The following is a 26,906-nucleotide window of genomic DNA, read 5'->3' on the forward strand; positions in this document are numbered from 1 at the left end:
TTAAAGCCTGAAATCCTAAAAGGATATCCTGGCTTTAACCAAGTCTCTTGTAGAGCTATTATAAAAGGATTATATTTATTAATCAAATAAAATAAGTCTGATTTCTTATTTGTTATGCTACGACAGTTCCACTGAATTATTTGGACTTTGTAATCCATTGTGAGAAGTTAATAATTGAGAAAATACATTGTATATGGCATCGTTGGACGGTGGTAAAGTTGTTTGTATCATTTTTGATTGCGATAACACTTTAATAAGCATGAGAATAATATCAATGATGGATTGATTATTGTCAATATTATTTGATGATAATGCACAACCATTAGAGGGAGCAGGAATATTATATTCCTTAACTATGGCTTCATGGGCAGAACGATCATATCCTTGTTGTATTTTTTGAGGAGAGCGTGGTTTAAGTGTAACTGTTTTTTTATATGATGATTGTATATGTGGTAATGATGATTTCTCTTTAAGGAAAGAAGATTGAAAATGAGATTTATTGGAAGGAGATGATGATGTTAATACATCTGAATATAGTTTAGAAGTTGGAGGATGAAATATTGATGCTTCAGCATAAGAAACACAACTATGGGCCATTGTTTCTTTAATGGCTTTCTGACGTGCATATTCAGGACATTTTTTACTAATTGCTGAATGAGAACCATTACACAAGATACAAGAAACATTTTCCTCATCTACTTCACATTTATCACCTGTATGATTTTGCCTGCATTTATAACACCGAGGATTTGAATGACACTGCATCTTGACATGTCCGAACCTACAGCAGTTATAGCATTGGATAGTAGGGTAAATGTACAAATCTACAGTTAATGATGTGTAAAACATAAATACTCTTTTTGGCAATATTTGTCCATCAAAAGTAATAACAATGGTTTCAGTATTAATAAAACTTGGTTGTCCTTCATTAATTGTCTTTTTCTTTATTCTTCTGATTTTTAGAATTTTCCCACAACCTATCGGTACTGATATATTTTGGATTACTTCCTCTTCTGTCCAATCTTTAGGAATACCCCTCACAATTCCCATACGGGTTACATGGAAAGAAGGTATAAATGCCTTAAAATTATGTGCCTCTAAGTTACTATTATTTAAAAATGCATTTGCATTTTCAAAATTTGAGAAAGAAAGCGATAAACGGTTTCTTCCTATTCTTTTGAGGCTACCATTCACTATATTATTTATCTTATTAGTGTGTAAAAAGCGACCAAATGCAATAGGATGTAATGTAGTGTTATCATTAGGATGTGTTTCATTTTTTTGTACATGAACGACATAAGGTGCTATATCCTCGGCATTGTACAAAGTTCTGCTTAAAGTACTGGGTGGAGAAGCAGGTTTAACAGACTCGGTATTGTTTACAACTGGTATTGATACTTGAGTTTGATTCTCATCTTCAATACATTGACAATCACTATCTTTAATTTTAGATTCAAGACCCTTGGTGTGCCTCCTTCGTTTTTTATTGCAATGTTTGCAAATGCGACGTTCACCACGTACTCGCTTACGTTTAGAACTTGCAACGCTAGAACCATCTGTGTCCATACTAGATTCACCCAATATATCAAAACTATTATTGAATGGAATAGTTATATTTGCAGACACCTGGGGGTTGTCCCCCAGGGTCTATAGGTGGATCCATAATGTTAATATAGGTAATTTACTTACCAATATTTACAGCAACAAACACTATTACTACAAAATATACAATTAAATATACAATCTAATACACAATATATAAAAAAGACTAATCCTTATATAAATAAAAATAAAATTAATTTAAAGAAGATCAAAAAACACTCCCGCTTTTTTAAACGTTTCCCGCGCTTTTTTTTTTTCGATAGTATTTTTTTATAATTCACCAGCTTGCCTGTTTTTTTTTTTTATGGGTGAAAATGGAATGGTAACCCCGCCTGCGCTAACGGGATACGCGACGGAGCACCAGTGAAAGGTGATAGATGAGAATGATAACAGGCCAGTTAGCACATCATAATGAATTCATCAGGAATTAACCATTATAGTTTCCCGGGGGAATCGTGAGGAGTTCGACCTGGTTGGGTATATTGCTAGCAATGGGATTCTCAGTCTCCATTACTAACAATCTCTTTCCCTCCCTCCAGCTTGGCTGTTTGCATTTTGGTATAAACTATGAAATACTCTATAGAAGAGATTACTAGTACTGTATTATATCCTATTAATTATCTGTGCTATGAAGTAACATACTAAGAATAAGGAATTACATACAATTTATAAAAACTATATCTATCAATTCTTATTATTGAATAAAATATTATATTTTCACTAAATTCAGCGACAGTAATATAATTAGCATTCATGGGGAAGCGCAGTTGTAGAAAAAGGAAAAAAAAAGATGACGATTCAGGTGATGTAGACCATGAACCTTGTAATGACAAGGATATATATTCGGAAGATACTTCTACTGACTCAGAATCTGAAATTGATAAGGCCGATAAGTATAAACCTTACTACGTCACAGATTATATTAGAAGATATCCCGAGGAATCCCCTGGGACAGAATTTGTTGTCTTTGTAGAATCCTCAGATAGTCAGAAAACCATTGGATCCAGAGACGTGCTCTCACTCTCCTCCTGTTTAAAACGATTTAATAAAGGGGTAACTTATCTTAGATCTATAAATAAATTCAAAATCGGAGTATACTTTCAAAAGCCAGACTTAGCCAATGCTTTTTTAAATAATAAAACTTTTTTAAATGACTACCATTTTAAGGCCAGTATTCCTGCTTCTTCAACAGAAGTTACAGGCGTTATTAGAAATGTACCTACAAATATATCTAATAAAAAAATATATACTATGATATCGAGTTCTAAGAAAATTATTGCTATTAAAAGAATTTTAAGAAAAAATACCTTGACTCATGGATATGTGTTACAGCCAACTCTAATGACAATTACTTTTGCTGCATCTGTATTACCTGAATATCTGGATATTGGAGGTTGGCGCCACAATGTCACTCCATATATTTGCTACCGGTGCTTGAGGTATGGACATTTAGCTAAATTCTGTAAGAATTTGAGCGTTGCAGCATCTGCAAAGGTGAGCATAATTATAAAACTTGTACAACTGGAATGGAAAACGCTATTTGTGTACACTGCAATGGAAATCACACAAGTGTATCACCGCAATGCCCTGTTAAACAAAAGAAAATTGCTGAAAATAGATCTAAATTCAGACCCGCTTCTTTTGGAGATATACTTAGCACTGAAATATTTCCTAAACTGGGTAACAAACCTAAAAAAAATGTAGACCTAATTTCAATTCTAAATTCTGATAACAAGAGTTTATCACTTTTAATAGAAAGCATAATCAAACTTATTTCACTACATAACACAAAGAACACATCTATTAACACTAAAAGTGTTTTGAATGTGTTATATGATCATTAATAGACCTATTTCACAAAATTCAATCGAGACCAATTAACTATCATACAGTGGAACGCTCAGAGCCTACTGAGCAATCGACATATTTTTACACAATTTTTAAATGAACATCATATTCACATTGCTCTCATCTCAGAAACTTGGCTAAAACCACATTACAAATTAAAAATTAAAGATTATTGTATAGAACGAAATGATTGTGGTAATAACCACAATGGAGTAGCGATTATTATACATAATAGTATTAGATATAAAAAACTTCACTCTTTTTTCGACAATTCTTTGCAAACTATAGCTATTAGTATTGAAGTTAATAATTCTTGGTATTCAGTTGCCAGTATTTACTGTCCTACCAATAGTACACCTAGTTTTACTAAAGCCAAATTTAAGTTCTTTTTGGAGTCTCTTCCTAAACCCACTATCATATCTGGAGATTTAAATGCACATCATACTATGTATGGGTTGTACCTCCACTAATACAAGAGGTAAAGACATTCTTGATTGTTTAGATGAATGTAATTTGGTACTATTAAATGATAAGCAAGTTACTACTGTTGGCTCTCATATTTGGAGACCCAATGGCCTTGATTTAACTATGGTATCCCCATCCATATCATTAAAATGCGAGTGGTCGGTTCATGATGATCCGTTAGGAAGTTATCACCTGCCGACTTTTACTAAAATAAACACAAAGAACTCTTCATCAACTCCGTCAGGTGAACAACATGCTCCTATAGATGAAGTTAATAAACTTTTGTTAAATCGTATAAACCTACGTCTCGTTAATTGGGATCTTTATTCTGAAACTGTTAATCGATTACTTTTGGATTTCGAGTATGATGTCAATGAACCCTTAAACAATTACAATAGGTTCTGTAAAATTATTTTGACAGCTGTGGAACGTTCCGTTCCACGTAGGAACTTATCAAATAGCGGTGCAAATACTTCAAAGAGGCACAAACATATTGCAGTACTTGGTGGAATAACAGGTGTGCGACAGCTGTCAATGATAGTAAAGCGGCTTACCTTAGGTTTAAACAAAATCCAACTCTCGATAATTACATAAATTTTAAAAGAGTTCAAGCTGTTAAAAAGTTAGTAATTAAGCAAGTAAGACAACAGGGGTGGCAGGAATTTTGTTCCAAATTTAATAGATTAACACCAATTTCCACTGTTTGGCAAAATATGAGAAAACTAAATTCAAAACATTCAAAATCATTTTAAAGATATATCATGGGTCAATGATTTTTTACGCAAATATACTCCTGATTTTGTACAACCTTTTGATGACAAACAGTTTAATTCTGTTAATTCATGCCCAAAATTTCTCACTGACCCATTCTCAATTGATGAAATATCCAGTGCAGTAAAATCTAGAAAAGATACAGCTAGTGGCCTTGATCGCTTAACATACAATATGTTTCGATTGCTGAATAAAATAAACCTTACTAAACTTTACAAATTTTTAACGATTTATGGAAGGACTGTATTATCCCACCAGAATGGAAAATGGATTGTTTGATTCCAGTAATTAAACCCGGTAAAGATCCTACAAATTTCGACTCATATAGACCTATAACATTGACGTCCTGTGCAGGCAAATTATTCGAACAATTAATTAAACAGCGTTTAGAGTTCTTTATTGAAAGTAATATATATTACCATCGAATCAATTTGGTTTTCGCCGTGGATATTCAGCGCGCGAAAGTTTAGCGAACTTCTATGTCGACCTTAGTACTGCTTTGAATAACGATGAATATGTTCTATCTGTTTTTTTAGATGTCGTAGGAGCTTTTAACAATGTAAATTTAACAGTTCTATCTTCGATTTTATCCTCATTTCTTCCAATGAAACTTATCGAATGGATTTATAATTTTCTTAGTAATAGAGAAGTGTATGTTAAAGTAAATAGTAAATTAATAGGACCTAGGTTAAGCTCTAAAGGAGTATGTCAAGGTGGTATTCTAAGCCCGCTACTATATATTTTATATATCTATAAACTTAATTCAATTTTAGGAAACAGTGTGAACAACTTGCAATTTGCCGATGATTTATTAATTTATATAAAAGGAAAGAATATTATTGATATGCAATTAGTGTTAAATGAGTCATTAAAAAGACTTGAGAAATATTTTTCTCTTCTTTCCCTCGATATTAGTTTAACCAAAAGTAAAGTAGTTGTTTTTCATCAAGTTCATAAATATGTTCCATTAATGAATATTATATATAATAATCAAACTCTTCCAACAGACTGTAGCGTTAAATTTCTGGGGGTAATTTTTCATCAAAATTTAAAATGGGATCTATACGTTGATTGCTTAGTAGATCGTGCTTTAAGAGCCACTAATATAATAAGATCTGTAATTGGTCGTAACTGGGGAGCTGATCCTAAAATTATCCTTTTACTTTACAAATCTCTTGTTAGAAGTAATTTTGATTACGCTTTCTTTTGTTATGCCTCAGAACATAAATTAGTAGAAAAACTCGAAAAAATTCAAAATATGAATTTAAGACTTATTTTAGGTGCTATGTATACTTCTCCAATTATCTCAATGCAAGTAGAATGTAATTTGCCTCCTATCCTTCTTCGTTTCGAATACCTAAAACTCAAATTTTTCTTCAAAGTTTTTTCAGTTTCCAATAACCCACTCATACTCAAATTATTAAATTGCCCCATTTCTATGTTTTTGAATAAAACTATTGTCAATGATTTGAATTTACGAGATGAATATAACATCTATAGTAGTAAGATACTTCCTTGTTATAATGGCCTTTATGAGAGTAAGTTCTGTAAGATCAAAATTGTTATACGTAAAGACATAAAAGAAAAGCACGATATGTATGAGACTTTATCAGAATTTATTGACTACAGGCAGATATATACAGATGGTTCCAAAAATGCACTTAGCACTTCAGTGGCTTTTTACGATTTGTCAAATAGATTTGGTCACGGTTATAAAATTTCAACTTTGGCTAGTATTTACACAGCAGAGCAAAAGCTATATTTTTAGCATTAGAATACATAGAAAAACAGGTACTATATTCGAAATGGATTATAATTACAGATAGTATGAGTGTTCTTATGGCATTAAAAAATAACACATTCATTTCATCATCAAACTACTTAATTCAAGAAATTCGTAATAAATATTATCATCTCTGTACTATATATGGAAAAGATATTATCTTCATCTGGACCCCTTCACATATTGGAGTGTTTGGGAATGAACAAGTAGACACTTTGGCTAAAATTATTAATTCAAGTGCTGCTCGTGTTCAAGACTTACCCCTTTGTTACTCAGATTGTAGTATTGGAATACATAAAATCGTTACAACTAAATGGGAGGAGCATTGGACTCAAATATTACAGACTAAAGGCAAATGGTACCGCAAAATTAATTGGCGTATTGGAAAACCGTGGTTCTGCAAAGGAAAGGACACAAACAGAAAATTTTACACCAATATTTGTAGATTACGAATCGGCCACGGACATTTCAACGAACACCTGCACCGAATGGGCATGATCGCTTCCCCATCATGCACATGGTGTAACTCAAATACAGCCCAATCTCTACATCACCTTTTTTTTGATTGCTCTGAATTTGTCATTCAAAGACACATTATGTTTGACGAACTTAGGATTATCTTCAAAAAACCCGAAAATATCCCGCACTCAATCCCGCTTCTCTTAAGATTTCCTTCTTGTTTCAAAGCTATTTTCACTTATATTACTACAACATTCAAGGAGCTATAAGAATACTTTTATTGAATTGCAAGACAATGATTTTTTATAATTATTTATTTTTAATTTGATAAATCCACTGGTTTAAGAAAACTCAAGAAAAGATATTTATGAAAATGTACTTACCGGATTTGACAAATGAAATATTGAAGATTATGACAATAATTGAAGCGACATTAGAAAAATAAAATTCCAGACAAATTATCTTTTTGAAGACTAGGCAGCATGGTCTCCGACCTTAGCCTGTTCCAAACGGAACAAACGTACTAAAAAAAAAAAAAAAAAAGGAATTACATAGAAGGAGCTAAGAAAAAGGAATTCCATAGAACCAATTCATAGCCGGTTAGTGTATTAAATAAGGATAACATAAATTTTCCTATAAATAATAAACTGCCAAAGTACTATTTAAATTATTTTGTAGTTTACATAACCGTATATACTTAGAATGCGTAAAAAATAACAATTTGTCTAACAGAATGAAGAATCGAAGTGTGAAATTAGATTCATGGTTATTCACCCCATTTTACGATATATGTTTCATATTCATTTATTGTTGTCAATGTCATTTTTTTGTGATTTCATTTAGAATTGTCAATTGCATACGTCATTTTGGGCAAGTTAGGTTGGTTTTGATTTCGTAAAATAATCTAGTTATCTATTCATTTATTGTATAGAAATGACATATGTGGTTATCGCTTGACTGATATTAATAACAGTCAAATTTAATATTTCATTTAAATTAAACGAAGATGTTATGGAGAACAATTCTACCTATTGTAAGAGAACGCCTTCATGGCAGAACTGCATTTATTGTCCAAGTTTATTGTTTTCTACTGCAACAGAATTTGAAAGGTTATTAATATTTTCATTTAGGTATTAGATATTCTTGACAGTAAAACAAATTGGGTGCCACGCATACCTATAGTAAATATTTATTTGATCACTTTTTTCGTGCATATTTCCAATGAACAGAATAATTTTATATAATATGCATCATGTGTAGTATATAATTATACAATGTAAAAAATAATGTTTGTTTGTGAAACGACTTATTATTGTAGCATTTATGTAATTAATATTATTTTATTATTTTAGACATATTCAAGACAAACATAGTATAAGAGAAGGATCCATTATTTTATGTCAATATGGACAGAATGGTATATGTTCAGCACTGCAGTTTGGAGATTTACGTAAAGCAGGCTTCAAATATCATGTGAGAGAATATCATTTATATGCTAAAGATACTACAGATGATTGGACTTTTTATTCATCATCGCAAAATCTTCCAGCAGTATTAAATGACCCTAATAAAGGTAAACAGACCAACTTTTTTACTAAAACATGGGGTGATAATTTTATAGATAAAGTAGACATATATCCTAGCCCTTATTTACCAGAAATAACATTGGCACATTTTGAAACATATTGTAAAAAGATTGCTAAAAGATATCGTAGACATTGTAGATTTAAAGACAATGTATCAGTAAAGACAAAGACACCTACAGTGGAAAATGATTGTGAGATTCCAATGATATTTTATGAACAATCATTGCCTTTGAATGATCCAGATGTATTTAGTAAGGTTTTTCCAAGTCTTAGTAATACAGAGGACTCTAGTACAGCTATAAGGTCTTTACAAGAAACATTAAGCACATACCTTGATGTTATTGAAATGAAAATATCTAAACAAGTTGCTTTAAAATCTGATGCTTTTTTCCATGCTATGCTATCTCATGATACTATAATGGAACAAATGGCCAGAGCAGCAAGGACAGTTTATAAGACCAGACAAAATATTGCTCATGTGAAAAAGAATTTGACTGAATGTCCCTTGAAGTTGATAAGTTTAACTAGAATCAATCACAACATGAATAATGTACATGATCTTTTGAAACTAATGGGTACTGTCCAACAAACACAGCCAATGATTCAATTGTTACTAAGCACTTCAGATTATGTTGCTGCGCTGGATTTAATTAGTTCTACACAAAAAGTATTATCAACACGTCTTTCAGGCATACAAGCATTTAGACATTTGTCTCCACAGTTAACTGAAATGAAACGATTGATTCATAAAATGCTTAGTAATGAGTTTCAAAGATTTATAGTAGCTGATCTAAATCGACCTCCAGTTGACCATACAGATATCCCAGAAAGAGATAAAATAGTATCTATTGTGTCAGGTATACTCCGTTTGAAGGAATTTGATTTTTTAGATACTTTCAAAATTGAAGCAATGACATCAATTCAAGCTACAATAAAACAGTGTGTTATAGAAATAATTTCAGAACGAGATGGTAATACAGAAATTGTATTAAGAGGGTCTACAGCAGACAATACATCACTACTATGCAATGAAGGTATTGTATTTCTTGAAAAAGTGACACCACATTTGATTAATTTGTTCAATAGAATTTTATCTTTAAATAATCTAATTCTGGAAATAACTCAAATGGAAGACATAACTGGAAATGAAAGTGAAGATGTCTGGACTCCTGAAGAATTAATATCTATAAATGAAAAGTTAAAAAAGATTATTGTTTCTCTTTCTGACTATTGTAATGAACGGTGTGCTAATTTGATAGTTATAAAAACAGAAAAAGACTATGTGTTTTCAGATTTATCTCAGTTATCAAAATTGTCTCTGCTTATTGATGTTTTTTCTGATGAATGTGAAAAAATCACTGGTCATTACAGCAATGCAATGAAATTGGCTTTGAGAAGTTTTGCTATGAAGTATATTCAAAATCTGCATGCAGAACACAGATCCCAATTGACCAATACCCTTAATAATGAAAGATGGAAAACTGCTGATGTACCATATGAGTTGCAAAATGTAATAAATAAGATTTGTGAGTCAGGAGAGGTACCATCTTCACGCCAGTGTGATTCGGAAGTAAAACCAGATGGGAAATTTTTAGTTATTAATAAAGAAAACTATGCAGTAGTTTTCACAGTACAGCTTTTGATTAAAATTTTACTACAGTATTGTGATGCAACTAATCAGTCTCCTGTTATTGTCCAGTATTTAGTTCACTGTATGTTGGAGCTAATCAGATTATTTAATTCTCGCTGCTGCCAATTGGTATTAGGTGCAGGAGCAATACAAAGTGCAGGCCTCAAGACTATATCTACTTCAAATTTAGCTTTAGTATCCAGATCTTTACAAGTAATATTATGGCTCTTACCTATAATAAAGGCCTTACTTGAAAAAATACATTCTAAAGAACTGTCACTGAATGGATTCTCTAATATTGAAAGTGATTTATTAAGTCATAAACAAGAAATAGAGAATAAGATTTGCATCATAGTGAGTAATATGTTAAGTTCTCAACTATCTGGGTGGGATGCCAAACCTCCAGTACCTTCTCAAACATTCCGCAATATTTCCAAACATTTAGTTAAATTGCATGAAGCATTAATTGATATTTTACCTATTGAACAAATAAGAACCATTTACAAAAGAGTGCATGATAACTTTAAAGATAAATTAAGAGAACAATTAACAAAAATGAATATTGTAGCAAATGGCAGTCCTCAGCATGGAGTAGTCACTTCTGAATTAACATTTTATTTGCAGACTCTAAAAACTCTCAGAATTATAAATGAAAATGACACTGAAGATAATATACTATATGATATTTGGTTACATTAAGAATAATTATTTAAATAAAACAATGGAGGCTATTTAAGCTAATTGTACATACTTATTTACATACCCAAATGACTGCACAGTTTATATTATACGACAGAGATAATTTATATGTAAATTAAATTATTATCAGATAATAAATAACTATGTACTTACTTTCAATATATTTCTTATTTAAAGTTTATAAAAAATAAATTTTCCTCTTTGCCTGCATGTTGGTACGATTATTAAACTATACCAATATTTCCCCATTCCATCTAATAATTAACAAGCACAGATAATATAATTAACGATAAGTAACAGGGTTCAGTGTTCTTACTAGTAGCAATATACCATTAAGTCGACCTTCACGCGGTTTCCCTTGGAAACTATAGTGGTATCGGCCTAGTCTAAAACAATTTTTTTTTAAAACGATAATAGCGTAGTAGTCTGGTATCTGCTGACGAGGATTTTAGTAAGTGATAATAAGAGAGGATGAAGTCGGGTCCATTTGTCCATCACATGTTTATAAATGCAACAGGAATTAACCATGAAGATTACCAGGGGGAACCGTGTAGGGGTCGATTTCATAGATTGTCAGCAATAGGTCTATTAAGGGAACAGTGTTAGTAATGAGGGCTAACACCCCCATTGTTAACAATGTATGGTAAACCCTTGCAATATGTATTAAATTCATATTATAAATAATTCTGAATCAGATTCTATATAAATAGTGCACTAAAACATAACTAAATAATATCTCAAGTACTCAAGTAACATATACCATATATAATATATATATATAATATAGAATTAGATAATGTGTCGATCTATAGATGCTTAAAATAATTCATGACAGTGCAATTTTGTGTAGGTTTTTATTCAAATAGATAATTATAAAAAAAATCAAGTAATAGTAATAAAAAAATTATTTATCATAAAAATATGAGGCCATTGGATATCTTATTAAGAATGCAATACAACTGCAGCAAGCTTGAAATATTAGTAAACTAATAGTTAGTCGTACTTCTGACATAGGACCACATTTTATCAAAAATAAGTTTATCAATGTCATGTTATTCATCATTATACTTTCACTGTCTTCGGTTATATCAACTAATCTAAACAGGGATGCAAATTTTATTGTTAATTTACTTATAAATAACATATCTTTTTTTACTATAATTGTTCTGCTAGGATATAGTAGATCTGTTTCAGCACTATACTTAGGTAACCGATGTCTTGGACATGGTATAAAATGGAATAATTGTGGCACTGAATATACAAAGTTAATAATTTGTGGCAAAAAAAACAATAAAACTGTTTTACTGAAATGACTGAGTATTCCAACCACTGCAAATGTCATACCAGATACATAACAGAATGTATCTCCAACAAATACTTTAGATGGGTACCTGAAAATCAGAGATTACTCCATAGTTTACAAAGTCCTATATTTAAAAATAAAAAATCCACAGCTTAAAGACAGAATTTCTTTCAATTTAATTGTATTTTTTTTGTTTGTTATCTCAGAACTTATCATTTTTAAACCAATTTGAAAAATTCTTATTATTATACTTTAGATTAGTCTCATAGAAATTGTATAAAAATCTAAGTAAATTCAAGTTTTTAAATCAAAATAACCAGTTTTGCTACTACTAAAAGGTTGATTTTTTTTTTGAGGAAAAAGTATATAATTTGTTATTGATAATTAATCTAATACGACTTACCAATTGTGTTTCAATAAAGCTAAAGTTGTAGCTAAGTATGGTATTAGGATATGTAGTGAAAAAGTATGAGCTTTATGTTGGTCACCACTTATTTCTATAATATTGAATATTACAATAGATAAAGCTATGACCACTGACTGACCCACTTCAAGACCATTGATGCCAGCTAATATGTTTATAGCATTTGTGCAAAATACAGCTAACATTCCCATATATATGTAGTACAGAAAACCTGAAACAATACATTACTATTTAAAAAAATAGATTGGTATTTGAGACATCAAATTAGCAAATGGAAAATACTGAAGTTCACTAAAAAAAACTAGACAATTTCAAGTAATTAACAACTTTGTCCACTTTAACTAGGATATAGTCTTATGTGTTACACCAGGATATAGGTTCTCAATGTGGGTAATAATGCCATTTTAGGTGATTGAGACATTCACGCGGGTAGTAGTAGTAGAGTAGGGTAAGGCCCAGAGAAAAAGATGGAGCAAAAGATGAGCTTACTCATTATTGAAATGACACAGAGGGGACATAGGCAGATTAAAAATATAGTCAAAAAAGGCAGATGGTAAGGAAAATTAAGATGAGGACTTTAGAAAAAAGAAACATTGACAAAGTGAATAAACAGTGAAAAAAAATATTAACTAAAAAAACTATTAACTAGGATAATAATGTGGTCTATTTAATTGTGTATAATTTTCATTGAAGTCTGTTTAAGTATGACAGTGCACCAAACATCTTTACTAATCTTTTCTATAATATTAATAGTATAAAAAATTTGGCGTTCCATTGTTTCTGCCTACCCTAATGGGAGACAGGCGTGACAGATATGTATGTATGTATAAAAAATTAAATAGTTCTAATTTACTAGGACTTAATATAACAAATGTCAATATTCAAATTATTATAAACAATATTTTTGTATATAAAGAATTAAAATAGAAAAACATATTCACCTATATCAATGGAAGTTCCTAGCCAGTGCCTTAGTGGTATGGGTATCACAAAAGTGGTGGAGTTAAAATTGACATAGTACACCACAAGTAAAGGCAGTGATGCAATTGTTGGTAGTAACAGCTTGTACCTCCATCGTAGATCCAGTACGTCATCAGCAAAGCCCAACAGTAGCATACAGCATATGGATAGCAATGCTGCTAGTAATTCTGCAAACTAGTAACTACAATATTGGTTACATCAATAAAAATACACATATTTTTAATTGTTAATAATGGTAGGGTTATATGCTAGCATATAAGGTAAGAATGAAAAGGCAGATCAGTTAGCTTATCATGATGAATATATCTGGAATTCAGCATAATAGTTTTCAGGTGGGATCATATAGAGGTTGACCTGCTAGGGTATATTGATAGCAATGGGGACTAATCTCCCCATTAGTAAGAATCCCTTCCTCCCAACATATATAAATATGATTAGATACAATCACATATTAATAAAAGTAAGTAGTATCACAATGCTACAGGGATAAAGACTGAAAAAAATTGTACCTAGTCAGGTAGGTGGAAGCAGTTGGCACTCTGTAATCTTAGTCTATCCTAGACTGATTCAGGTAAGTTACCTCAAATATTTATAAATAAAGGTGCAGGCCCACTTGTACCTTTGTGTTTACCATATAATATACAGCAACCTATAAGGGTATTTTTGTTATAAATGTATAAATGAAACTACAAAATAATAATAATCTTTATCTCAGTTGTTAACTGTTCACTGTTGAACAGAGGCCTCCTCCATAAGTAGGGTTTTTTCCAGTAGTTGCCATGTTTGGCAGGTGGGTTGACAACCACAGTTTTTTTTGTAATGGGTGAAAATGGAATGGTAACCCTGCCTGCTCTATCGGGATATGCTGACAGGGCACCAGTGAGGGATGAAAAGGAAGGTCATTAGCCCATCATTACGAATTTCACTAGAATTAACCACGACGGTTTCCAGGGGGAACCGTGTGTAGGTCGATCTGAGGGTGTATTGCTAGCAATGAGTCTATTAGACCCCATTACTAACAATCCCTTCACCCCAGGTAACACAGTTAGGCTTTGGTGATGTATTATGAGGGACACTATTGCCCGTATCTCAACTATTAAATTCCCTTTGTCGGCTCTTATATTCCCTGGAAAGAAAAAGGTGGTCCTTTCTACGCCCGGATTTTACGGCAAAATACATAAAAAATAATCAAACAATATCACTATTACTCACCTCATTATGTGGAAAATGTTCTCGATCCATCAAATCGTAGCCAAACACAATCGGTATAAACATAAAACATGTTATCAAAAACACGCAACCTGAAATAACTCCTACAGCTTCGGGTCTGAAATAAATTTCCTGTTTTTATATATATTTAATGTAAATGGTAAATTTAATTAAATTTAAAACTTAGGCAACATAAGTCAAAAACTTACATTTTATTTTTGTTAGCTTTGCATAAATCGATGCCAAACATACCGGCATTTATGAATAAATGGTCTAGCTTTGGTATTAGTTCATCGGTAAATAAATATGATAGTAAAGATAACAAAAACAATAAAAATAGGGACCACATTATAACCTAGAAATTATTGCTTATTTTAATTCAAAATAGAAATGTTTACGTGGAGCGTAATAATCAAATTTATTATTAATTTTAAACGAATTTAAAATGATAATATTTTAAATTACAAGAAAATAATAAGAGAACTTTATTTATTTACTTATTGCAACAGATTAATTAAAGCATTTAAGTTACAGAGTAGTATTTAAGAACCAGGTTCAGGATTGCCACATATGGTTTTGACTGTTACCCAAATGTCAATTTTTATTGCAAATTCATATATGATTCTGTTTACTTTTATTCAATCAAAAACTAGTACTTAATACCTATTGATACATTTTGAGAAGTTCAAATACATTACACGCTTCTAAATACATACTCTGCGAAGAAGAAATTACGGCTGAGTATAAAGGTTTAAACCCTTTCTAAAATTTTGCATTTTCACATTATAATGTTCAAAATATTTACAGAGATATACAGGGTATTTGGTAATTATAACCTTAAAGAATAAAATGTTTACTTTACTAAAACATCATTTGTACTATACAGGAAGCTTAGTAGACATAGAAAAAAGGGTTTGATTTAATTAATAAAAATAATTTTATCAAAATTTTTTTCTATTCACCCTGCAAATTTTATTAACTTTGTTTTGAGATACCTATTTTCCACAAGTTTTATCCTTAACCCATAATGAAAAGAAAAAAACACAGCAACGAACTACTTATATACGTTATATCTAAGAGCAAGGAATTACATTTTATTATGAAGTCTTTGCGTTTTATACTTTATTTTTTTTTTATGATTAGGTTATACGGGCCATGCTCTTTGCCTGTCGATTTTGTACGAATATTAAAACAACAATACAACAACATACTTTTTTTTTAAATGGCAAGAGGCTGACTGTACGGTCAGTAAAACCTAAGAATAGGGAATTATATAGAAGAAATGATAAAATGAAATGTTAATCATATGGTTGCCTCCTTTCTTCTTATGCAAATATAATTAGTAAAAGGAGAACGAAAGATACACAATCAGTTGATATTTTTCTCAATTCATATCAGGCTAGTGGTTCTACTTAAGAGTCTGTACTGTCTTGTTACATGTATCATAACATTTTTTTATTGGGAGTGTTTTTTAATAGAAGTATTAAAATATAGATTTTTCTTTTTGTTTTAATGTTACATACAATCTACAATAAATATTAGACAAAATTTATGTACAAAAATTTAAACGATTGTCCCAAACACCTTACTGTACTAAAATAATAAATATTTACTAATTTGTTTGGAACAAAAACATATAACATATATTGTTTCATATCTCAGAGTAACGTAATAATTAATAAACATCATGGAAGTGTGTAGAACATGTTTGGTCGCAGAGAAAAACATGATGTCGATAGACGAAACTTTCGTCAATAATTACAATGTGTTGACAAATCTCAACGTAAGTAGTTTATAATAGCTTTTATCAATTAACAGTATATATATATATATATATATATATATATATATATATATATATATATATATACATACATACATACATATATGTTTGTTAGTACATAATATGTGCACATGGTGGACTTAATTCTATATTTTCTCCCAGTCAACCATACGATAGTGAATACTCGAATGCGGTACTAGTAATTATTGATATACATACATACTAAAATTACATATATAAAGGAATAAATATTTTAGATATTTATAAATAACAAATATATTTACACATATATAACATATATTGTACACGAAATTGTACACGAATAATATAAAGTACTTACTGCTCCGATAAAGTAAAAAAGTGATCATGAATGTTTTTTTTTGAAAGATGGTTTAGTCTCTTAATGGTATCAGGAAGTGCATTCCAGAGTCGTGAAGAATGTAGGAGAAAAGAATTTGAAGCGAAGCCAGTATGGTGAGAGGGGAAAGATAGTTGGAGAGTATTACTAGAAAGAAGGTTACAATTGTGAATTTAAAAAAGGTACTGGAATTTGCTGCTTAAGTACTTAGGCGACTGAGGGTTTTGAACAAAGTATAGAGGGTACAAAGAGTGCTAACATTTCTGCGTTGACGAATGGAAAGCCATTTGAACCGAGACCCATAGAAAGAAATGTGATGAAACTTCTGTAGGTTGAAGATATATATATTTAAAAATTAAGTTATATAGCTATAAGCTACCCTCAATAAAAATAATATTTTCATATATTTACATTTGTATGAAATCCAGTGTAATCCTTAACAATGTTTTTTATGTAACCTGTCACAAATGTCAGCCAACTTAAAGAAAGTTCTTATCAACATGTACAAATAGGACAGTGGACAACAGAGTATGATATATGATACACTCACCCACTTCTCTGCACATCATGCATTGCCATTCCTGTGGACTTTGATTTTATGCTTTCATATTTTCTTACTAATGTGTTGTAATGTAAATTGGACTCTATTTTCCATGTTTAGCCTCTCTAAATCATATTACCTATTTAATGTTATAGTCTTAAACCACCCTTTGATATGAAATAAAGCCTGAAGCTGCTGGGTGCTAGAAACTCATGTGTATAGACTAGTTTAACAACTAATTTTTCAGAAATTTTTTTTGGGATTTGTCATATTAATTGAAATTGAAATTTTTTAATATAATACATATCATTCTCTTAAATCATAATATTACCATACTTTTCTGTGTTAGTCCATTGACATTAAAAAAGTGACATAGAAAATGTAATGTTACTATGTATTTAAGATAGTTCATACTGAACCCCACCAAAGTGTGACAATGTTGGAGTTTTGTAGTATGGAGGAGAGAGAAGTTCTTTTAATTTTTAATAAAAAAAATGAACAATTTTCAAGTTTTTTGCTTGATTATTTAAAAAGTGTTGTGATAATGAACTATAATATTAATCATCCAATGTGTTCTACATAAATCTACCATGAAAATTTCTAAAATATTGGTTTGACTTCTATTGCTTTTATTTAAATCCCTTAAAGACACTTCTTATATATATATTTTTTAACATGTCTTATGTAGGAACATTGTCTAATTTTTTTTAATGCCTAATCATGGTTAGGTAATTCTGCCTGCGCTAACGGTATATGCTGGTGGGGCACCAGTGAGGGATGATAGGTGAGGTTGAAAAGGCAGGTCAGTTAGCTCACCGTGATGAATACACCTGGAATTCAGCATGATGATTTCCAAGGGGAACCATGTGGAGATTGACCTGATAAGGTATATTGATAGCAATGGGACTGATTGTTAGTAATGGGGACTCCATTACTAACAATTCCTTTCCCCCCAACGTTGTCTAATTACAAATTTATTTTATTAATTTATGTTAATGTCACTAAAATATTTACTAAAATTTTGCTAAATTATCTACTAATTATTTACTAGATAACTTTATGTGATGGGCTGCCTCAGAGTGTATGTCAAAATTGTCTGGATGTTGTGAAATTTTTCATGGAATTCAGAGAGAAATCTATTTTATCTGAAAGTACATTGAGATCTATTGTACAGGTAATAAAGAACATTTCAATTATTCTGATTTTGATTAATTTAACTTGTACATTTGTAGTACTTAAGTATTTATTTGTGATTTACACAGGATATTAAAGAAGAAGAAATAATGTCAAGCTTTACTACACAAAATAATATAAAAATATTGGATGAATGTAATGGTAACATCAAACAACCATATGACATAAAGGTAGAATTTGAAGATAATTGTGCCATAGCTGATGAAGATCTTCAGGAAACATTTCAAAGATTTGAAACTGAAGAAGTGAATACTGTTATTAAGAAAGAGACTGAAAAGAGTAAGTTTAGAACACAATTTTGGTATTCTGATCAGGAACAATATCAATGGTGATATTTTTAGATGTGTGTCCTATTGTAATATAAGAAAATTGTTTCTTTTAGATAAAACTGCAAATAAAATGCCAAGTAAAAGTAAAAAAATGATAAAAGGAAAGAAAAAAGAAACTACACCATCAATATTAATATGTGGTAAGTATTTGTATAAAATTTTAAATTTAGTAAACCAACTGTCGTAAAGTGTCATCTTGGCCAATATAATGGCAAAAACATTTATGATATTTTTGTTTTCTTTATTACATATTTCTGGTTTGATTTCAATTCTGGTGACTAAGTACAGTTCACTAAATAAGTAGTTTCTTTTTTAAAAATATGGTTACTGCTTTCCATACTGGTAATGAGCATAAGACATCCCTAGCATTTTAGGTGTCCATGAGAAGTTACAATGACCATATACCATCAGATGGACTGTATGCTTGTTTGCTATCTTTGTGTTATACAACACATTCACAACAGTAATAATACAAAATCAATACATATAATAAAACTGTAGAGGGAGAATCTCTGTACATAGGAAAAAAAAACGCTAAAAACCGAGTCAGGATAATGTTAGAAGTGAAATTGAACACATCCAGATTTTTTTCAATTTTTTTTGTTTTTCTGTCTGTCTGTTTGTACAGGCTAATCTCAGAAATTGTTGGACTGATTTAAATGAAAGTTTGCATGGACCTTACAGCTCTAGTCAACATTTTATATGTTGACTGGAGCTGTAAGCATTTAACATGTTCCCGTGGGATAGTTAAAGACTGTATAGTAACTTATACAGTATAGTATAGTAGTACAAAACCTACTTAAGTACATGTACACTTAGAAAGTTTTGCGACACTAAAAAAATGTTGTATAGGTAAATATATTTTTATTACATCTTTTCAAAGTACTCTCCACTAGCCTCTATACAAATTTTCTTGCGTCTGAACCAGTTTTCGAAACACTTCTTCCAGTCCGCCGCAGACACCTGGTTTACAGCCTGCTCCAACGCTGAGAGCGCATCATCCGACGACGAAAATTTTATCCTTTTGAGCTGATTGTTTATTTTTGGGAATAAGAAGTTACACGGTGCTAAGTCAGAGCTGCAAGTAGGGTGACCCAGGAGTTTGGCCGGTGCTGTCTAGGAAGTCCCTTGTTTTGATTTCGTTATGAGCGGGCGCATTATCGTGGTAGAGCAGTAGCCCGCGGAGCCCTGTGTTTGGTCACTTGTTGCTCACAACAGAGAAAACTTCTGCCAAGCATTTGGTAGTATATCATTCGGCGTTAATGTTTCTTTAGTTTTGTAAAAGAATTGACACCAAGTAGCCAGCCAATTTGAAAATCTCGTGGTCAAAATCTTCCCCCCGCTTCTAGGTCGCTTTACTTTGGTAGGCGTTGATTTGTTTTGAAACACTCAAACCGTCGACTGGCGCTTTGTTTCTGGATCGTATTGATAAATCCGTGATTCATCACCTGTAACGATGTCGTAAACACGGCGAGACGAGCCTGCTTAAAATTTGTCTGTCACATCATGGCACCATTCCACCCTTGCCTGTTTCTGAACATCCGTGAGGTTGTGCGGCACCCAGCGTGAAACGATCCTCCGCACCCGTAGATGCACGTGTAGAATCTCGTGAAGGCTTCCTGATCCAATCTGCAGTATATGCTGAATCACTTTATATGTAACTTGTCTATTGTCTTAGATCAAATTTTTCACTGCTAGCACGTTTTCTTCTGTAACAGCCGTCAAAGGATGACCACTTCTTTCTTCATCCCCCAAAGTTAATCAATCGCACTTAAATTCATTATTCCAACGATCACGGTTGCCTTAGAAGGGCCTTCATCCATGAATGCCATTTCTGAATGACCTGGTAAAGGATAAAGTCGCGGGCGTCAGCTAGAAAACAACACATTCAGGCTTAGCATTCGCTGTGGCTGGGATACCAAAATGCTGCTTTTAAACTTGCTCCTATTCATATATAATGCTTATGAAAGAATGAATCTGAATTCTTTTAAATTTTAAAATTTCAGGCATGTGTGAAAATAAATATGCAGACAAGAGTGAACTTATTAAACATTTCGAGATTCATGTTGATAATAATTATTGCCAAATATGCTCTGAAAAGTTTAATTGTTGGCCACAACTCTTTAGTCATCGACTTGTACATTTACCCGAAAAAGGGGGCAAATGCCATATTTGTGGCAAAAGATATGCAACACCCTTATATTTGGAGTATCACTATAGAACATTACACTATAATGGAGAGGTGGGTATACCGTTTATACAATATTTAACTGATATTTTAATATTAATAAAATTTATACAGGTATGGGACTAAACCATTTTTATAAATAAAACTGCTTTTATAAAACACACACAACAATTAATACAAATAAATTTGTGAACAGAATGGAGAACTACATTTTTGGAATGACTTTAAATCATTGAAACTCATTGCATTGTCTTTAAAGATGTTTTTAATTTTTGGAACAAATTTACGTGAAGACAGTAAAAATCGATCCAGATAAATTTACACTAATTACAGGGAATGACGTTTACAACATTAAAAGCATAACTAGTTTTTGCCATATTTTATCTTTCAAAATACATAGAACACAGAAAATTTATATCTTCCAATAATAATGATAACTAAAGAAATATATATATATATATATATATATATATATATATATATATATATATATATATATATATATATATATATATATATATATATATATTATTATAAAAATAATTTCAGCAGACTATGTTACAGTGCAGTCTATGCAGTCGTAGTTATGGTACACCAAGGAAATTAAGGAGCCATATGCGGAGTAGTCACGCTGAAGTAAAATATATATGTGATTATTGTTCTAAAAGGTAACCTACTTAGGAATATTTTAGATACTTAATTTTTCTACTCCATCTATAAATTGGTTTTTGTAGAGTAAGCTAAAACATGTATATCAATGGTAAGAATTAACCAAAATATGGACTGTTTGATGGGAAGTGGCCATATAGAGTTAGTGAACAGTTACACTTTCGGTCTTTGTGAAATACACCTATCCCCCGATTAACACGGTAGATACGTTCCTGAGAAAAACGTGTAAATCGAAAATTTAAAATTTTCAAGTCAAAACCGTGTAAATCGAAAAGCTTGCAGAAAATGCATAATTTTGCTATTTAACAGTTGTGATTTTTTTCAATATTTTTAGGTGTACACAGATATAAAAATAAAATGCATTGACAGGTTAAAGTATGTAATATATTACGGAAACACTGTTTTTTATTTAATTATAATACATTAAACTGAAAAATTAAATCTTTCTGACACTGTGAAACTTTCACTCAAATACAATTTTCCGTAGATAAAACTTTAATTTTATGCGAAGAAATACAGACACAGTGCAGCAAGGTAGCACGTAAGCTCGGGATTCCCCGTGAAATGTGTACACAGCGCACGTGTTCAAAGACAGTAGCATTTAGCAGAGTGCGATAAAAACAAAAAAAAAAAAAAAAACTTATTTGGAAAACCGTGTAAAAGCGAAAACGTGTAAAACAAGTACCGTGTAAATCGGGGGATAGGTGTACAGTAATTTTAGATAAATAGATAAATTATTTATTCACAATTACAAACACATAATGCATGAATTTATAAGCGAAACAAAAATTTGTAGGTAGTTTTATGTGCCTCTGCGGCCTCTCAAAGGCAACCAACTCAACATTAAGCTGCGGAGTATCCGTAGCGCTGACTTTCTGCTGGTACCTTTTACTGGGACTTATATCTATATGCACTATTACTGAAGAGATAAATAGCCTATTTTCTCTTCTATGAACTGTATGTCTGCAAATTTAGCGCTGTACGCTTTACCTAAATAAATGATTTTATTTTATAAAATTATTTAGATAAAGAGCACGCAATGTGCCAAAATGTCGGATATTTAACATAGGCTACGGTAATCATTGGGTTTTGTGCTTGTTCGCCAACACATTGATATATAGAAATAATAATGTACTAAAAGCTATTATTATAGCCCTGTGGTACCGGCATAGAATAGGCCACGCCTTCCTTTCCCGTGGGTGTCATAAGAAGTGACTAAGAAAGGGCGATGCGAAGAGAGATGGGCAGCAGCGTTCCTCTTAAAACATCTTAAAAATTTAACTGCGGTTGCCTATCCGTCTACCAAGCGTGGCAACTACTGGCAAAATTTCCCGAGGGGGAGGCTTATGTTCAGCAGTGGACAATTAAAGGCTGATATGATAAATTGCTATTATTTTTTGATACCCCATGCAAGTTGAAATTACCTTTATATAGAAAGTAAAAAATAACAACAAGAAGTATAACATCAGTGATAAGTTTATGTAGTAAAACTTATACTATTGGAAGTAAAGGGAATTATTATTAGTAATGGGGTCATTACTAACAATCCCTTTCCCTCCAATGGTATATAATAGTAATAAATAATCCCGTTGTGAGTCGTAGATGGGTTTTAGGGAGGGACCACGTGGAGGTCGACCTGATAGGGTATATTGCTAACAATGTGACTGGTATTTCGCATTACTAACAATCTCTTTCTCCAATCTCCAACACCAGGTCGACCTCTACGCGGTTCCTCCTGGAAATCGTCGTGATTAATTCCTGGTAAATTCGTCACTATGGGTTAACTGACCTGTTTTATCGTCACCACTTTGGTGCCTCGCCAGCGTATAACGATAGCGTAGGCGAGGTAATTATTCCATTATCATCCATTAAAAAACCTACTTTTGTAATTAAATAATTTCAGGTTTATTGAGAAAAGCACACTGAGAACTCATATTAGATCCCATAGCGAAAAAAAGACTTATGTGTGTGATTTGTGTGGATTCTCTTGCAAATACAGTACTGGCTTAAAGGTATGTGTTCATTATATTCACTAAAAATGTGTATATTTGACTATTATTCTTTTAATTTGGTAAGTATACGGGGTGAAATCAAAATCGTTAACGTCCTTTTCAATGAGTGTTCTACCAGTGAAACTGAACAATGTCACCAAAGCGGCGTATGTTTTTTTTTTTTTTTTTACAACACGGGGCAAACGAGCATGCGGCTCACCTGATGGTAAGTGACTACCGCCGCCCATGGTCACCCACAACACCTACGGCATTGCAGGTGTGCTGCCGGCCTTTTAAAAAGGAATATGCTCTTTTCTTGAAGGTTATGTTGTTATGTATTTGGAGGCCTAAAATTATTCTAATTTTCAATTTCTGATTTATTAAATTTCTATCCGGATTTTTAGTTTTAAGTACGGCTAAAGATTTCACCTGTATACATATAAAACAAGTGAAACTAGAGACGGAAAAACAATACCGCAGTTACCGCAGATGGTAAATAGAATTATTTTCAAACTATGTGTATTTTGCAAAACTGAAACAGAAAGCTTTGCTACAGATATATAATCTAAACGAAGATGATATAGAATAGTTTTTTTTAAGAACGTATATACTCGTGGATCCATATTCAGAAAAGGCAAAATATTTAATTGCTGTATTTTTGTGTCAACGATTTCCTTTATTTTAGTAAATATGTAAAATTATTAACAAATGCTAGGCTATGATTGGGCTGACATATCTTAATAGAATAAAAGCCCCTAAATAAAAAAGATTTAAAAAAGAAAACTATGTGTAAATACCTGCTAATATTTCGCCCAAACTATGCTAAAAAGAGCATTAGATTATAGAATTTAAGAGTTTACAAAATGGTAAATACCGGCATTACAGGTTTGTATGGGGTAACTACAAGAGATCAATAACATATATTCTTAAATGAATTTACAGTTCAGAGCGCTTTATTATGGCATGGACAAGGTGGTATAGTTAGTTTCTATAATATCACAATTATCAGAGAAAATAGGCTCTCGTAGTTTTAGTTTAGATGAAGATGTAAGAGATATTGTATCTCTATGGGTCACTTTACCATAGGTATAAGAAATTTTGTCGTCGGTATAGATATGCGAGAATGGTATTTGACGATAACCGTTAGGGGCCCATCTCGGCTTAACAGCGGATACTAAAAAAAAATAAAAAAAGCATTCGAGACCAATGTTGTTAATTAATGATAATTTTCCTGTCTCAAATGCTCTTTAATTTTTTTTCATTTTCTGGTTTTAGGATCTGTCAATAAAAGTATTTAATAATATTTTAGAGTCATCATATAAGAAGACATACAGCCGAAAAAGTAATATGTGCACAATGTAAAAGACCATTTGAAAACCAGGAAAAATGTGACGCACATAAATGTAATGTCCACATACATATATGTCCTGTATGTGGAAAGGAGTTCAAATTAGCTAATTTGGTAAGTGAATCTTATTTCAACATACTTAATATGATATGAAGGAAAGTATCTATGCTCGTAAAAAAGAGTGACACGCTTTTGTTTGATTTAAATAAAAAAAGCATTTCACGTATACATGGATGTCACCTTTGTATTTGTTAAACAAACAAGTAAAAGATCATATTCTGGATTAACAAACATTTATTGCTGATGATCTTGGTGGAGTAGCAGTTTAACACACCGCTCCACTTTTAGATCGTTGCGGATTCGACCACCATATAAATATTTGTCATCATGAGATTGTTTTCGTCTGGATGTTTTTTTAATGTATTTATTTATGTATATCAGTTATATATATATATTCTTTATTATTCTACATATTATCCTACAACAGCAATAGAGGTGACCCTCAACATAACACCCCTAGATCTGCACATACGTGTGCCTTAGCCGCTATCCGACTAATGCATCTCGATCTATGGGTTAAAAACCACAACAACCGATTTTTCAAAATTCATTCATGTATAAAAAGCTACAATATCAACCAGTAACATGAGATGGTTTCTATTTAAAAAAAATAGAGATCTACATATTTATACGTGCGAAGTGTGGGTATGTCGCATATGTGTAATCTTGAAATACCAGTTATGTACTTACATTAACTTACACATCTGATACTGATGTTCATTATTTACAGTACAATCGTCACTTGAACTCTCACAGAGAAGTGGGTAAATATAAATGCGATCGTTGTCCAGCAACATATAAGACTCGACAAGCTTTGACCATACACATAAATAGACATGATGGAACTCGTACGAAACAATGCGAATTTTGCCCGGCAAAATTCTATTCGGCTAGTGTACTTATCAAACATCGACGTACACATACAGGTATTGTTGAACTAACGTTAATAGTGTGCAGTTGGATAGAGGGGAGGGGATTTTAGTAAGAGGGCTTAAGCCATTGTAGCAATATACTCAGTCTTTGCCTGGTTTCTCCCTGAAAACCACCACATCTCATCAACATATATTAATTTTTATTTCATTTAAAAATATCTGAATAGAGTTGTGTAAGACCTACTTGCCTAGCCTGACTAAATTGGTTGATAATTGGTAGGCAAGCAGATTTTGTTAAATCAGAAAATTTAACAAAACCGGGTTGAATATAAATTCTGGCTTTTCACGATGAAAAACAAACATAATCGATCCGAGAGGGAGATTCTAATCGACTCGATTACTCCTATAAAAGTGCATGTCGTTCGCGACTCCTAATGCAAAAAAAAATGCATTAGTTGTGGTGTAACGTAAAGACAAGTCATCGAAATTGCATCCAAATAGTTTTATCATGAATTGGAAATTATTTACTTTGTTTGTTGTAATAAAAGGATATTTTTTTTTTTATTTCAGGAGAAAAGCCCTATGTATGTAAAGTTTGTAAAAAAGCTTTTACAGGGAACCATAATCTTAAAGTGCATATGAAAGTTCATGGTGAATACTTGATCGTGAAAAAAAATAAAGACGAGGAAGAAACTAAATAATTATTTAATGATTTGTTATAGGATTATGTGTTAAGGTTGGAAGTTTTATTGACACTGTTGTTGAGTGGCTTTATAAATAAAATTTATTTTTATATAATAAAAACTTATCATT

General features: G+C 31.7%; 3 protein-coding genes and 1 long non-coding RNA gene across 9 annotated transcripts; 3 read left to right on the forward strand and 1 right to left on the reverse strand.

Moving 5' to 3' along the window:
• On the forward strand, positions 1–928 carry LOC128201887 (uncharacterized). Its single transcript, XR_008253495.1, has 2 exons — positions 1–220; positions 475–928. It is a non-coding gene; the product is annotated as an uncharacterized LOC128201887 (long non-coding RNA).
• A 6,718-nt stretch (positions 929–7,646) lies between these two features.
• On the forward strand, positions 7,647–11,002 carry LOC113512306 (vacuolar protein sorting-associated protein 54). Of its 2 annotated transcripts, none has more exons than XM_052900138.1 (2): positions 7,647–7,807; positions 8,281–11,002. In XM_052900138.1, exons 1-2 carry the CDS (start codon positions 7,662–7,664, stop codon positions 10,841–10,843), a joined length of 2,709 nt encoding a protein of 902 aa, XP_052756098.1. In that variant the 5' UTR covers positions 7,647–7,661; the 3' UTR covers positions 10,844–11,002. The 2 variants fall into 2 exon arrangements, with proteins under 2 accessions (XP_052756098.1, XP_026751903.2); XM_026896102.3 differs by having other exon boundaries at positions 7,766–8,037.
• A 676-nt stretch (positions 11,003–11,678) lies between these two features.
• On the reverse strand, positions 11,679–15,308 carry LOC113512307 (UDP-N-acetylglucosamine--dolichyl-phosphate N-acetylglucosaminephosphotransferase). Of its 2 annotated transcripts, none has more exons than XM_026896104.3 (5): positions 14,970–15,308; positions 14,764–14,878; positions 13,512–13,725; positions 12,550–12,781; positions 11,679–12,234 (listed from the first exon to the last, which is right to left on the reverse strand). In XM_026896104.3, the coding sequence occupies exons 1-5, from the start codon at positions 15,107–15,109 to the stop codon at positions 11,748–11,750; spliced, it is 1,188 nt and encodes a 395-aa protein (XP_026751905.2). In that variant the 5' UTR covers positions 15,110–15,308; the 3' UTR covers positions 11,679–11,747. The 2 variants fall into 2 exon arrangements, with proteins under 2 accessions (XP_026751905.2, XP_026751906.2); XM_026896105.3 differs by having other exon boundaries at positions 14,764–14,892; positions 14,970–15,107.
• Positions 15,309–16,113: 805 nt separating this feature from the next.
• On the forward strand, positions 16,114–26,891 carry LOC113512520 (zinc finger protein 726-like). 4 transcript variants are annotated; one of them, XM_052900108.1, is made up of 10 exons: positions 16,114–16,543; positions 18,494–18,616; positions 18,705–18,915; positions 19,019–19,105; positions 20,972–21,207; positions 21,718–21,821; positions 23,726–23,834; positions 25,123–25,275; positions 25,952–26,147; positions 26,664–26,891. In XM_052900108.1, the coding sequence occupies exons 1-10, from the start codon at positions 16,448–16,450 to the stop codon at positions 26,792–26,794; spliced, it is 1,446 nt and encodes a 481-aa protein (XP_052756068.1). In that variant the 5' UTR covers positions 16,114–16,447; the 3' UTR covers positions 26,795–26,891. The 4 variants fall into 4 exon arrangements, with proteins under 4 accessions (XP_052756068.1, XP_052756066.1, XP_052756067.1 ...); XM_052900106.1 differs by having other exon boundaries at positions 16,116–16,543; positions 21,703–21,821; XM_052900107.1 differs by having other exon boundaries at positions 16,125–16,543; positions 21,706–21,821.
• The last annotated feature ends 15 nt before the right edge of the window (positions 26,892–26,906 follow it).

This window comes from Galleria mellonella, unplaced genomic scaffold (assembly GCF_026898425.1).
Source record: "Galleria mellonella isolate WM207_F2 unplaced genomic scaffold, CSIRO_AGI_GalMel_v1 utg64, whole genome shotgun sequence".
In the NCBI taxonomy this organism is placed as follows: domain Eukaryota; kingdom Metazoa; phylum Arthropoda; class Insecta; order Lepidoptera; family Pyralidae; genus Galleria; species Galleria mellonella.